At 37.4% G+C, this 12500-nt stretch overlaps 1 protein-coding gene across 2 annotated transcripts in view; it reads right to left on the reverse strand.

Annotated features, from left to right (window-relative positions):
* The window catches only part of LOC135224705 (inhibitor of growth protein 1 homolog), a 642357-nt gene that overhangs the window by 428423 nt on the left and 201434 nt on the right, over positions 1 to 12500 (reverse strand). For both annotated transcript variants that reach the window (XM_064263978.1, XM_064263977.1), the window contains one exon: positions 1654 to 1698. In XM_064263978.1, coding sequence (XP_064120048.1) covers positions 1654 to 1698 — 45 coding nt within the window. The remainder of the gene's footprint in view (positions 1 to 1653; positions 1699 to 12500) is intronic.

Genomic DNA, 12500 nt, shown 5'->3' on the forward strand with positions numbered 1-12500 from the left:
CGGTTTCTTTCAGGAAATTGAGTGATTATGTCATTATATATATATATATGTGTGTATATATATATATATATATATATATATATATATATATATATATATATATATATATTACACACATATATATATATAAAATGACATAATCCGTTGAATCGGTATAACATGAAAGTCGCTTATCGAACCTCTCTCTCTCTTCTCGTCTCATCTCTCTCTCTCTCTCTCTCTGTCTTAATAAAACTTTTAAGGTTCAATTTTATGTGTACGTTTGCATATAAGCTGATTATCTGGCGATTTTTTTTTATTCAGTGTAGTCTTCTATTCACCGGGCTATATGTATATATAAAATATATATATATATATATATATATATATATATATATATATATATATATATATAAATATATATCATACATATATATATATATATATATATATATATATATATATATATATATATATATATATATATATATATATACATACATACATACATATATATATATATATATATATATATATATATATATATATATTTTTATATATATATATAATATATATATATATATATATATATCAAATAAACAGAAGACTACACGGAATAAAAAAAAAATCGCCAAATAATCAGATATTTACACACGTACACATAAATCAGACAAAATTATCAAAAGAGAGAGAGAGAGAGAGAGAGAGAGAGAGAGAGAGAGAGAGAGAGAGAGAGAGTTTGATAAGCGACTTTCATGTAACCCCGATTCAATCTCTTCATTACATCACACTTCAGGCCTTTTAATCTCCGAATTCTTTCGCATAAAAAAAAAATGGCGACGCCGACAATTTATCAATTTATTTCTCTCACAAGAGCGTCCCGCGATTCCATCTATATTTCTGATAAATATATACAAGACCGCAGAAAAAAAAAAGTGAAAAAGGAATTTGAATAGTAAAATGAAATATTTTCTTCGGGAAAGGAAAAAAAGTCTCTCCCTCAAAACAATCATTTTGCAAATTGCATTTACAAGGGGATCTAAAAACCGTGAAAAAATTGAGATTGAATGTCCAGCCAACTCTGACTTTTATATAGAGAATTATCAAAGGAGGGTCCTCTGCGAATCAATATATTCATGACCCTCCACCAGCTCTGTGAAAAACAAATAGAATTAGGTTTGAGAGAATAAAAATGTTTTAGGGATTTATGCTTAAAAAAAATAATTTATTGTAGGGGAAATCGGAAATGCCTCAACTCTGCCAATGATTCACAAACCTATTCACAACCAGACACAAAAGCGCGATATGCGAAGTTATCAGAGCGTTGAAGCTAATTAAAATACAAGGCTAGTTTTGAGAAACTACCCAACTCTTATTTTCCCCTAATCCGAATTGGTGAAGCTCAAAAATCTTAATGCCAGCGAACAGATTTCTGGATTCTTATCAATTCAAATGTATTCTGCTCAGGTGATCTCCAGATAAGTGGCAATTTTCCACCTTTTCTCCTGAGAAGTCTAAGTGCTACTTGAATCTTTTCAGCGAAAATACCATAAAACAGAAAAATCTTTCTTAATTTCGTCCACCGCATGACGTGAATAATAAAAACTGTAAAAAGTATTACTATTTACATAAAAATTGGTCGTAAAATTAGAGCATTTTGCAAGAGGCACTTACCTGAATCAAGTGATCCAATGCTCTCTTCGTCATCGGAGCGACCTCCTGTGAAAAAAGAAAAATACATAATTAGGAAGTATTCCAAAACGCAGATAATAATTATCTTAATTACCTGACAGCTACAAGACTAGGAGTGGTGCTAAGAACAATGAAGGAAATGGTAAGAGTGAAGTTCCTTTAATCCGTTTGCAATGCATACCCCGGGTAAATATGGTTATCACGTAACCCACTGGCAAGAAGGAATCCTGTCGAATGTCCCTTGCAAGGATTTGTTTCGTACAGATTCTGAAGAGATGAACGACACCGTTTTGAGAGAGACCATTGTTAGGTACTATTATACACAAACTAGAAAGACGGATTAGGAATCGAAATATTACTTCATAATGCTTAGAGAAAGGATGAAAGAGTAATGAAAACTATGACAAGCAGTACCCCCCAAAAAAATAAAAAGCTAAAATAAAATGTCTACTATAGCTCCTCTCTAGATTAATACTGGAAATTCAGGATTTATATTATGTATATGTATGTATATATGTATGTATGTATATGTATGTATGTATGTATGTGTATATATATATATATATATATATATATATATATATATATGTAATATAAAATGTGTAAAATGTAGTTCAGGTCTGACTTTATTTCCACGCACATACTACGGTCATTGCGTAAGGATCGCGCGAGCTTTGTCTTGTAGCCACCAGTCAACCCAACAGTAACCGACAGAAGCCTATTCAAACATAATTAAGCGCCAACATATAATCCTTATGGAAACTGTTCTCATATACATGAACTACAAAGCAATGATTCACAACGAAGTCGCTTGATTGAGGATCCTCCCCCCCCCCCACCCCCCCCCCCCCCCCCCCCCCCCCCCCCCCCCCCCCCCCCCTATTGATATTTCCCTCTATACCCCTTTTTCGTTCCTTTCCCAACTTCATGCCCTGTAGTAGCACTATACACCTCATTTCCGCGGAACATGAAAAGTAATATGTAAATCCAAACACGGGACGCGATTCAATATTCATTTCCGGTGTATCAAAAAAAAAAAAAAAAAAAAAAAAAAAAAAAAAAAGAGAGAGAAAGAGGAGAGAAGAGAGAGAGAGAGAGAGAGAGAGAGAATAAACGAACGACCACTGAATCACATCGCTCAGGGCTCCCCCGGCCTCTGCTAAGCATCCAGGAAAGAAGGCTGGGGAGAAAGAGGCGAACACCACTGGCACTGAAGTGAGAAGGAGAAGAGGAGGAGGAGGAGGAGGAGGAGGACCTCAGAGCAAGCTGACGGTGTAACAAGATCCCAAGGGGCCGCACCAGCGACTCCAGACGACGACGACGAAGACGGCTAAGGAAGGGCGCCTTCCCTGGGGACATCACGTACCTGGCTCCATCACCCCCCCCCCCCCCCCCCCCCCCCCCCCCCCCCCCCCTTTCACTTTCTCTCTCTCTCTCTCTCTCTCTCTCTCTTGTAACTCTGTTATTTTTTCGCTGTAGTGGAAAAACGCTCTCTCTCTCTCTCTCTCTCTCTCTCTCTCTCTCTCTCTTGTAATTCTGTTACTTTTTCACTGAAGTGGTAAAACGCTCTCTCTCTCTCTCTCTCTCTCTCTCTCTCTCTCTCTCTCTCTCTCTCTCTCTCTCTAAATTAACCCATACTTCAATACATTGAATTCTGTTCATCTCCACTACCGATTCCCTACAGGTTAGGTTATCTTTGTCGAAACGTTATTAAATCCCACCAGTTCTTATAAACATAAACAATAACATACTTGGCAGTATTCTGTTCCTGTATACCGTCTTCCTGGTATGTTTTTCGGTTATTTTTCTACTACTTCCCGGCCTTTTTCTCTAGTACATAATGGTGTCTTGGTATTTTCTCCTCATTACTATGCTCTTTCTAAACTGGCCCAAGAGAAGCGATGGATTCAGTTCCGGGTCGCACAAGAATGACTTAAGACGCGAGCTTTTCCTGTCCCTGCCACCCTGGGGACTTCATTATTTGTCTCCCTTTGGAATCTGTTTACTGGAAGTCCGGGTCTCAAAGTAAGGCCAAGCTTTAAAGAGGTCCACCACCACCACCACCACATCCTCCTCCTCCTCCTGATCCTCCTCCCCATCCTCCAACATCAACCCAGCTCTTCCTACTACTACTGCAACAAGGTGCCTGAGAAATATGAGCACTTTCTTTCCCTTCCTCTTTTTTTTTTTTTTTTTTTTTTTTTTTTTTTTTTTTTTTTTTTTTTTACTTCTAAAAGCAAGTTCCTACATTTGTATTTTTTCTTGCTTATGAGAAAAAAAAAAAACTGTACAGGTCCGGATAAGAGGGAAGGGCCAAGCGCAGTCTTAACATCCTAGCTTCGTAGAAGCCAAGCGTTTAGTGAAACTTGCAACAAACCTTGGCAATCAGGAATAAGCCTCGCCAAAACCAACCAATTTCCAGGACCATGGAACAGGTAACCTAAATTCTTCCAAGTCCAGACCAAAGGGAACCACTAAAAATAAACACCAGAGGAATCAGGGAACAGGCAAGAAAACAAAGAATTCCATAGCTTGGTGTTTGTGAAAAAAAAAAAAAATTAATTCAGACTATGAAAATATAGATATGGATGGAAAAATATTTGAAAGAATCTTAAAATCACTGACACCAATCAAGTAGTTCTGCTTATAATTTCTGCTTGTAAATCGTATTCTTTGCTGCGTACAAATTATTATTTATGCCTATTTTCGCATTATTATTATTATTATTATTATTATTATTATTATTATTATTATTATTATTATTATTACATTCGAACAATGAACCCTTCTCATACGGAATAAGCCCACAGGGGCCAGTAACTTGAAATTGAAGCTTCCAAATAATATGGTGTTCATTAGAAAGAAGTAACAGAAAGTAATGGGACCACTTATTAACAAATTTAAAAATAAATCAACAAATCAACAAACAAATAGATAAAAATGAAAGTAAATAATTCATATAAAAGAATTCTTTTTTAACAGGTAAAAAAAAAAAAAAAAAAAAAAAAATTTTTGGTTTAGTGCTGCTTGCATGTATATTTCTTCTTATTCCTGAAGTCTTTTAGCAAAGATATCAAGACTTGAAAATTCATACACCCAAAGACTTTCTTTTCCCTGTTAATAATACAAATCATAACCTTTACTAAAATTTATTCGATTTTCCCATAAAAAAACAGGAAAAAGAAAATATGAAAACCGCTGAAATATCTAAGATCTTCAAAACCTATAAGCTCTCTCATCTCAGAGACCATGAGGCATCGCAAATTGAATTGTGACGCGTGGACCACTGTAAGCAGAAAAGGGAGCGGACAAAGTAATTCGTAAATACGTTGACACATTTAGTTCAAGAGTCATAGGAAATAGGATATACATAGACGGTTATATAGAGGATACAGTGTAGAGTATTCGGATTACATAAATAATAGATGTATTTTATGTTAAATTATTAACAACTTTTCCACTTGGACGCTACAGATAAATCGTGCAATTTATACGAGCAGTGTGTTACCGCTTTACCTACTATTGTCCAAATTAACAATAATGAAGATGACGCATTGGTCACAATTCGAAAGTGTGGGCTATTTGGGTTAACGGAGAAAAATAATAACCACGTAACTCAAAAAGTGTTTTTTTACTAGTCCTCGAATTTGGAGGTTTTCTTATTTTTCTACTCAATATGCCTCGTACGAAGAGCATGATAAAATCTACGGCAAATTTGCCGTTACCGATATATTTACCAAGATATTTCAAGTTCAACTTTACCGGAAAATGAGTTGCAAGCAGGATTGTACCGACAAAACCCTTCATTAAAAGACTTAATTGAAGCAAAGTTCCACGTTGATGCAATCATGATGATTTATAAGAAGACTTTTCCTTTCTGTATGAACATAATTTGCATTGTGACTTATTCACTGGTAAAAGATCTTCAGTAACCTGTACTTCTTAGACCGGATTATCAGTAAAAAGAAATGTGGCACGGTGCAACCTAATTCTAAAAAGGTTATTTGCAATAAGTTTGCTAAAAGATAAATAAAAAACAAATAAAAGCACAAAAGAGGTTAAAAAAAATATACCAATATCTCTTGGGTGTCCTAAGTTTAAGTTTAATACTGACCGATGACCAATTAGAGTCCCTGGATTTATTTGCCATTTATAACAGCTGTAGATCACGCATATCACGTGAAAATGTGTGAAAGAAGAGATAGAGAGAGATATTACCATCGTTATTCAGTAAATGAAACCTATTTATATGGAACAAGCACACCACAGGGGCCACTGACTTGAAATTCAAGATTCCAAAGAATATGGTATTCATTAGGAAAAAACTAAGAGGAGGTAAAGGGAAATACAGAAAAAAAGAGATCTCATTATTTAAAATAAAAAATAAATGAAATAAATTAATAAACAAATAAAAAATGTGTTAAAATGCAAGATGAAAAGCACTGAGGTAGCAATGCATTGCATCTTCGCTGGCGCCTTTTGGTAGGAACTACGTTCAGGGTCGCCATTCCCAAGTGATGTAAACATCGTGAGGATAAATAGACAGCGAAAACAAATGCAATTCAAGACGGAGCGAGAATGACAGACAAGAGCTGAGAGGTGGCGGCAAAATATCATAATGGAAGGCTGAATATTCTTTAGTTTCAATATGCATACATGCACACTTGTATGTATGTATGTATATATGTATGTATGTATATATGTATGTATGTATGTATGTATTTCACCTATTCTTTCTTTCTTCCGTGAATAGCAAAGCAGTTTCAAAAATATTTGCCAGATGAAAGCAACGACAGTCAGGTAACTTGCAACTGCAACAAACGTTCATGATAAAAAAATAATAATTTAAACGTCTTTCAGTATCTATTTAGCAACTTTGTCACCAAAAAAATGACCTTATTGACTGCAAAAAAAATATGACCTAATAAAGCCGTAATTAGTCGCGAAAGGAGAGAGAGAGAGAGAGAGAAAAAAGGCAGCGAAACGATCAGAGCAAAGAAGGGCAGCCTGAAGGAGCGAGTCAATTTGAACGCAGGTGCCTCTCCGAATCCTGCATTCAAAGCCAGTTTATATACAGTGGATAATGGCACTCGTGGGCATAGCTAAATAAACCTCCAAAACTCATTGGTATCTGGGGGTGTGAAGGGGGCGGGTTGGAGGAAGGGGGAAGGGGAGGGGAGAAGGGGGGAGGAAGGTGGGGAAGAGATGGGACATCCCAGACTCCTCGAACGTTTTTATCTTAACCTCCACTCTCGCTTCTCTTAAGCCCTATATCGTTACTACCTACCTCCGCCTTCTCTCTTCTTCTTCTTCTTATTCTTTAGGTCTTCCCTTTCGCTCGTGTCATCTCTCCGAAACGATACAAACTGCCACCTTTATCCCTCCCACCGCAGAGCGAGTATGTGTGTGTGTGTGTGTGGGCGGGGGGGGGTGGGGGGGGGGGGGAGTGCCAGGGAGGGAGGGACGGGAGGGAGTGCCAGAAAACCCTTGTGAGAGGTATATAGCGCCACGCAGCCACCAGCCAGCCAGGGTGGCAGCGAGAGAGAGAGAGAGAGTGAGAGAGAAAGTGAGGTAGGTCCCACACGCCACCTTTCACGGTATCTTTCACAGGGCCACAACGCTATGTTAAATGGAAAATTGTTGCGCCCTCCTGTGCCAACGGTAATAAGGTTCTGCCAGACGACCACGCCCCTGGCATTACGGCAATACTCAACGCCCACCCACTGGCACTGGGGGATAAATTAATGACGGCAAGGATATGAAATGGCCAGAGGTGGATTGCCTTTTGTGCTTGCTTCTTCCTTGCGTGTGTTTCTAGTTTCCCTATTTATCTATCTAATATTGCGTGGCTACGCAATGAAATGGATTTGTTTTTACTTGACTGCTTGGAAAAATAAAAATATATATAGATCACGTCTTTACCGTTGAAAATTTAGGTCTACAAGTAGCAAATTGCGGTGATTTGTATAATTTCTGGTAATGGTTGAACTCATTCATGACCTAGTAATCCATTTTTTTTTAAATTAGTTGACAAAAGAAAAACACGCATTATACATTTTAGAATATATATATATATATATATATTATATATATATATTACCCCACAACAAAAACTTTTTCCCCTAAGCGGGGTTATCTCCAGCAACTTATTCCTATTTATTTCTTTAGCCGTTATTGGGATGAGAACACTAAGCAACGGCGTTCCAACGGTGTCTGGCATTCCTTGATGGTCACCCGCCTAAGCACTGACCAGACCTAACTCCTTCCCTTTCAGCTGTTAGTAATTTTCGGCCCGTCATACAATTCATACAAGCATGGCGACACTCTAAGCAAAGCAGAATAATTGCCAGAACTTCCCCAAAAAGATAGGTACCAGAAATTCATCGAAAGGTAAGAGAATATAAGTACAATAAAATACAATAAGTGACACACATTACCAGAAAGAACAACGTGACGTCACAACGCATCCTTCCTTCCTTCTCTTGTCCTTAGCCGAAAGGCCATCAGTAATTCACAACTTAGGGAGGAGGGGAGGCAGGAGGACAGGGGATAGAATGAGGAGGAGGAGGAGGAGAAAAGGCGTTGTAGAGAGACATAACCGAAATATACATATTTAAATTTCGAGGGCGACGGAATAATAGGACAACACCGGTTCGTCATTACCGAGGTTCTCCCAGAGCTTGGGCTTGGTGCTGTAACAAGGCGTGTTCACTCCCTGGAGTTTAGCAGGGGGGCCGGTACACATGCAAATAATTGCCTCCCCAGAGGACTACTCCGGGACTCCGGGTGGTGGTGGTAGGTTGGGAAGGATGGGATGGGTGGGGGTGGGGGGGGGGGGGAAGGGGGGGGGGGAACTGAGAGCAATTGGTTGGGGCGGGGGTGCTGGGGAAGCGTTAAGGTTGAGAGAGAATTCCTAAATGAAGGAGATGGAGGAGCTTAGGTGAAAGGGGACAAGGAAAAAGAGAGGTAGTAGGAGAGACGAGACAACAGGAGACATAGAAATCGGTAGAATACTTAGGGATCTGACAACGACAAAAGCAACTTTGTTATCAGTAAATATAATTACCGCAACAACAGCAACTTGTCGTTGGTGCGATACCGATGACAGTTCTGAAAGCTATAGAAAGCAGCCGGAAAATACAGCCCTACCCAGAATTTTAGTGTTTCTTGTTTATTTCTCCTCCAGGTGTTGATGTACTGAAGCTCAGGTGTTAGAACGAATTTCATTTTAGCTGATTTTTTAAAACTACTGTTATCATTATTATTTTTCCGCTTTACGAATACGCACGCAGACATCAGTCTCCTAACATACTGTGAAACGACGGTGTCTAATCATACCGTATAAAACAGTATTTATTGTGCTCCGGAATTGCAGTGAAATTGTAGCTTTTTAGGTGAGGATATTTTAAAACGTCTCTCCGTCAGACTGCGTCCATATTGCCCATTATACAACTATTGCTTCGGGGAAATGGATGGATAGAGAGAGAGAGAGAGAGAGAGAGAGAGAGAGAGAGAGAGAGAGAGAGAAGAGAGACGAGAGAGAGAGGATGGAGACTGAAGAGAGAGAGAGAGAGAGATTATAAGACGAAAACACATCTAACAAAAATAAAGCATCATAAATACCTGGATCTCTTACCATGATCTTTAGCAAAACGTTTCTAGTATATTTCCGAATGCTGTAAAGTCACTGAACCCAAGGCAATAGTTGCATGACGGACAAAAAGATCAAAATCTGGCGGGGAGGGTATTAAATTATCTTTAACTAAAATGCTACAGTTTCACTGAAATTCCGTAACACAATAAATACTGTTATTATAATGCATAATCAGACAGTCGTTTCACAGTATATCAGGCCCGTGATGACTACATGTTTATTCGTAGAATTTAAAGAATAATATAAAAAAAAATCAGCTAAATTAAAATTGGCTCCAAAACGTGGAATTCAGTACATTATCACCTGTCGAAATAAACACGTAACTGAGCAGGTACATAATGAAGACAATTCTCCTCACGAAAAGAATAAGATGATACCACAATAAATGATTGAAGGAAAGACCGAAGATTAGATATTTGAAAGCTTCGAAGAATTTGAGCGCCACCCAGAGGTTACTGCTATTTCAAACAAGAGCTAATCCGTTTAATACACATTAACAAAAAGGTAAGGCTCGTCCAAATGCAATTTAGGCCTGCTCACATAATTAGTTTATCATCTCAGATCAAGCGCGTTCACCTCAAATTCAGAAATGTGTGGGGCAGCACCAACGTGTTTTTGGTAAGTAAAAGAAATTTTATGATTTTTCATATGAGTAAGCAAACCTGTTTCGGAATTCATATTCCGGAGTAATTCTCCCTGACGTATATTAATTAGATTATCGTTATTGCAATATCGTAATACGCGAATAATTTTAAGCAGCGAATACTTATTGCAAGTGTTTTACAATAACCCTGCTCTGTATCATCATCTCGCCTTCTACCATTATAAAAGTGCGGGGTAAATTACCCTAAAAGTTATCTTATTTCGTGACACGAGTCACAGAATACAAAAATGCATAGAAATGTTTCGCAAAGTAAAGCTGTCTCTTACAGTCTGTTGAAGACATCATGACCAAAAGAGTTAAGGACTCGGCCAAGTTTTGAAGGATTCCACGCCGAAAAGCCGAGTCTACTTAACCACAAAGATCCCGGAAGGATCTGAATGTCTGTTGGAGAGTGAATGTGCACAACAAAAAAGGGGAACTTGACCATTTAGCCAGTGGAACCTCTGGCCACCGGGTAATCTGTTTATCGATAATTCTCCAGCCAAATCGTCCATCATAATGCTGACGATTCTCCTGGGAAGAAGGAAGTCGCTTGTGGGGTTCCGTTACGAGAGCAGCGGCTGATAAAAATAAAGCGCATTGGAAGTCGCTTTTGGGCTTCAAAATAAATCGAATTAATTCCATTTCCTTAAACGTTTCATTGTCTCGGATGCCGTCGTCACTTTTCTAGAAGCCCCTTCTAGAGCTATGACGGTCGACCTACGAGTATTTTTTTTTTAATGCTATCACTTTTCTAGTATACCCCGCTTCAAGGGTATAATGACAGTCGACCTATTTTGACGGTTTGTAAACTATCAACCTTATAAATACTACTAATGTCAAGTATTGTTACATATAATCATGACTATGTTATAAATAGCTTTTATAGCGAGTTAGCAAGGACAGCCGCTAGTAATTATTTTGAATAGAAGCACCGTACACATTTATGCGTTATATCTACATTCATAAAAGACTTGATGTGTAAACCATAATCGATGTATTCATTGAGAATGCGGCAGCAAAAAAAAAAAAATGAAATGGCATATCAGAAGCCTCTTAGAGTAAAAGAATAAATAAAAAAGGAATTCACGCTAATAATCTTTCTCGTTTAAACAAAAGACACAAACTGAAACGACTCTAATGTGAAAAAACAGGTTTTGTTGCTTTCCTCAAGTGGGAGAGAAGACGTAAATGAAAAATTCTTTTTATTTTATTCTTAAAATCATCGCGAAATAATGTTAACCCTCAATACACCGACCTCTGGGGAGACGGATTCCCATCACCTCGAATTAGATAAAACCAGATCTCCATTGACCCGAAGCTATCACAGCCTTTTCATAAATAAATAAATCTCGTGGCGCAATCCACTGATGAGATAAGGTTGATTGCCAATGTCAAATAAACACCTAGTATTCTAAAAATTAATATACTCGGGGTTCTTTGTTGTTTTTGATCAAGCTGGTCCTTTTATGCCAGCACGGGCTCTTACTCATAGAGCATCCCTAAGCGTCTCGTGATAAAGATAAAATCTGAAAAATCGCAAACGGGAATAAATGTTAATAACTTCAGGGCGTCTAAATATGAAAGTGTGAAAATGACATTTTCCTAATTATACATATGAATATATATATATTCATATTATAATGCATAAGCATGAAAAGTCATTTTCACACTTTCATATTTAGACGCCCTGAAGTTATTAACATTTATATATCCCGGTTGTGATTTTTTAGATTTTATCTTTATCACGAGACGCTTAGGGATGCTCTATGAGCAAGAGCCCGTGCTGGCATAAAAGGACCAGCTTGATCAAAAACAACACAGGACCGAGTATACTTAATCTTAGAAATGCTAAATTTATATATATAGTATATATAAATAATATATATATATAAAGAGATATATATATACATATTATATACTATATACATATAGTAGTATTAATATTATATATTATATATATTATAAACATGTATATATATATATATTATATATATACGATATATATATATACATATATATCAATATATACTATATGTATGTATTTTATATATATATATATATATACCACTATACTATACGTATGTATTAATATATAGATATATATATACACATATATATATGTGTGTGTGTGTGTGTTGTGTAATATATATAAAAAAAGGTGAGAGAGCAAAAAGGGGGAAAAAAAGCGAGGCGCATTGCATGGCAAAAAGTAGTTTGGTGCCCGTGCCATAACTATGAAAGGCCTGTTAACATCACCCACATTCCCTGTTATTATGCCACGCAGGCTCCCTTACACACGCACTCTTAACGCCCTCATCGCTAAAACCGGGATTCAACCCCCACCCCCGCCCCAACCCCGCCACCCCCCACCCAACTTTCCCCGCAACAACCTCAGCCCCAGAGGATACCCAAGGCGAATGCCTGAGATAGACGAACGTACACTGACAGAAATATATGCGCCACATATCCGAAATATGAAATAAATAAATAAATAAATAAATAAATAAATAAATATTTAAATAAATAATA

The sequence above is a fragment of the Macrobrachium nipponense genome, chromosome 12, assembly GCF_015104395.2.
Source record: "Macrobrachium nipponense isolate FS-2020 chromosome 12, ASM1510439v2, whole genome shotgun sequence".
NCBI lineage: Eukaryota > Metazoa > Arthropoda > Malacostraca > Decapoda > Palaemonidae > Macrobrachium > Macrobrachium nipponense.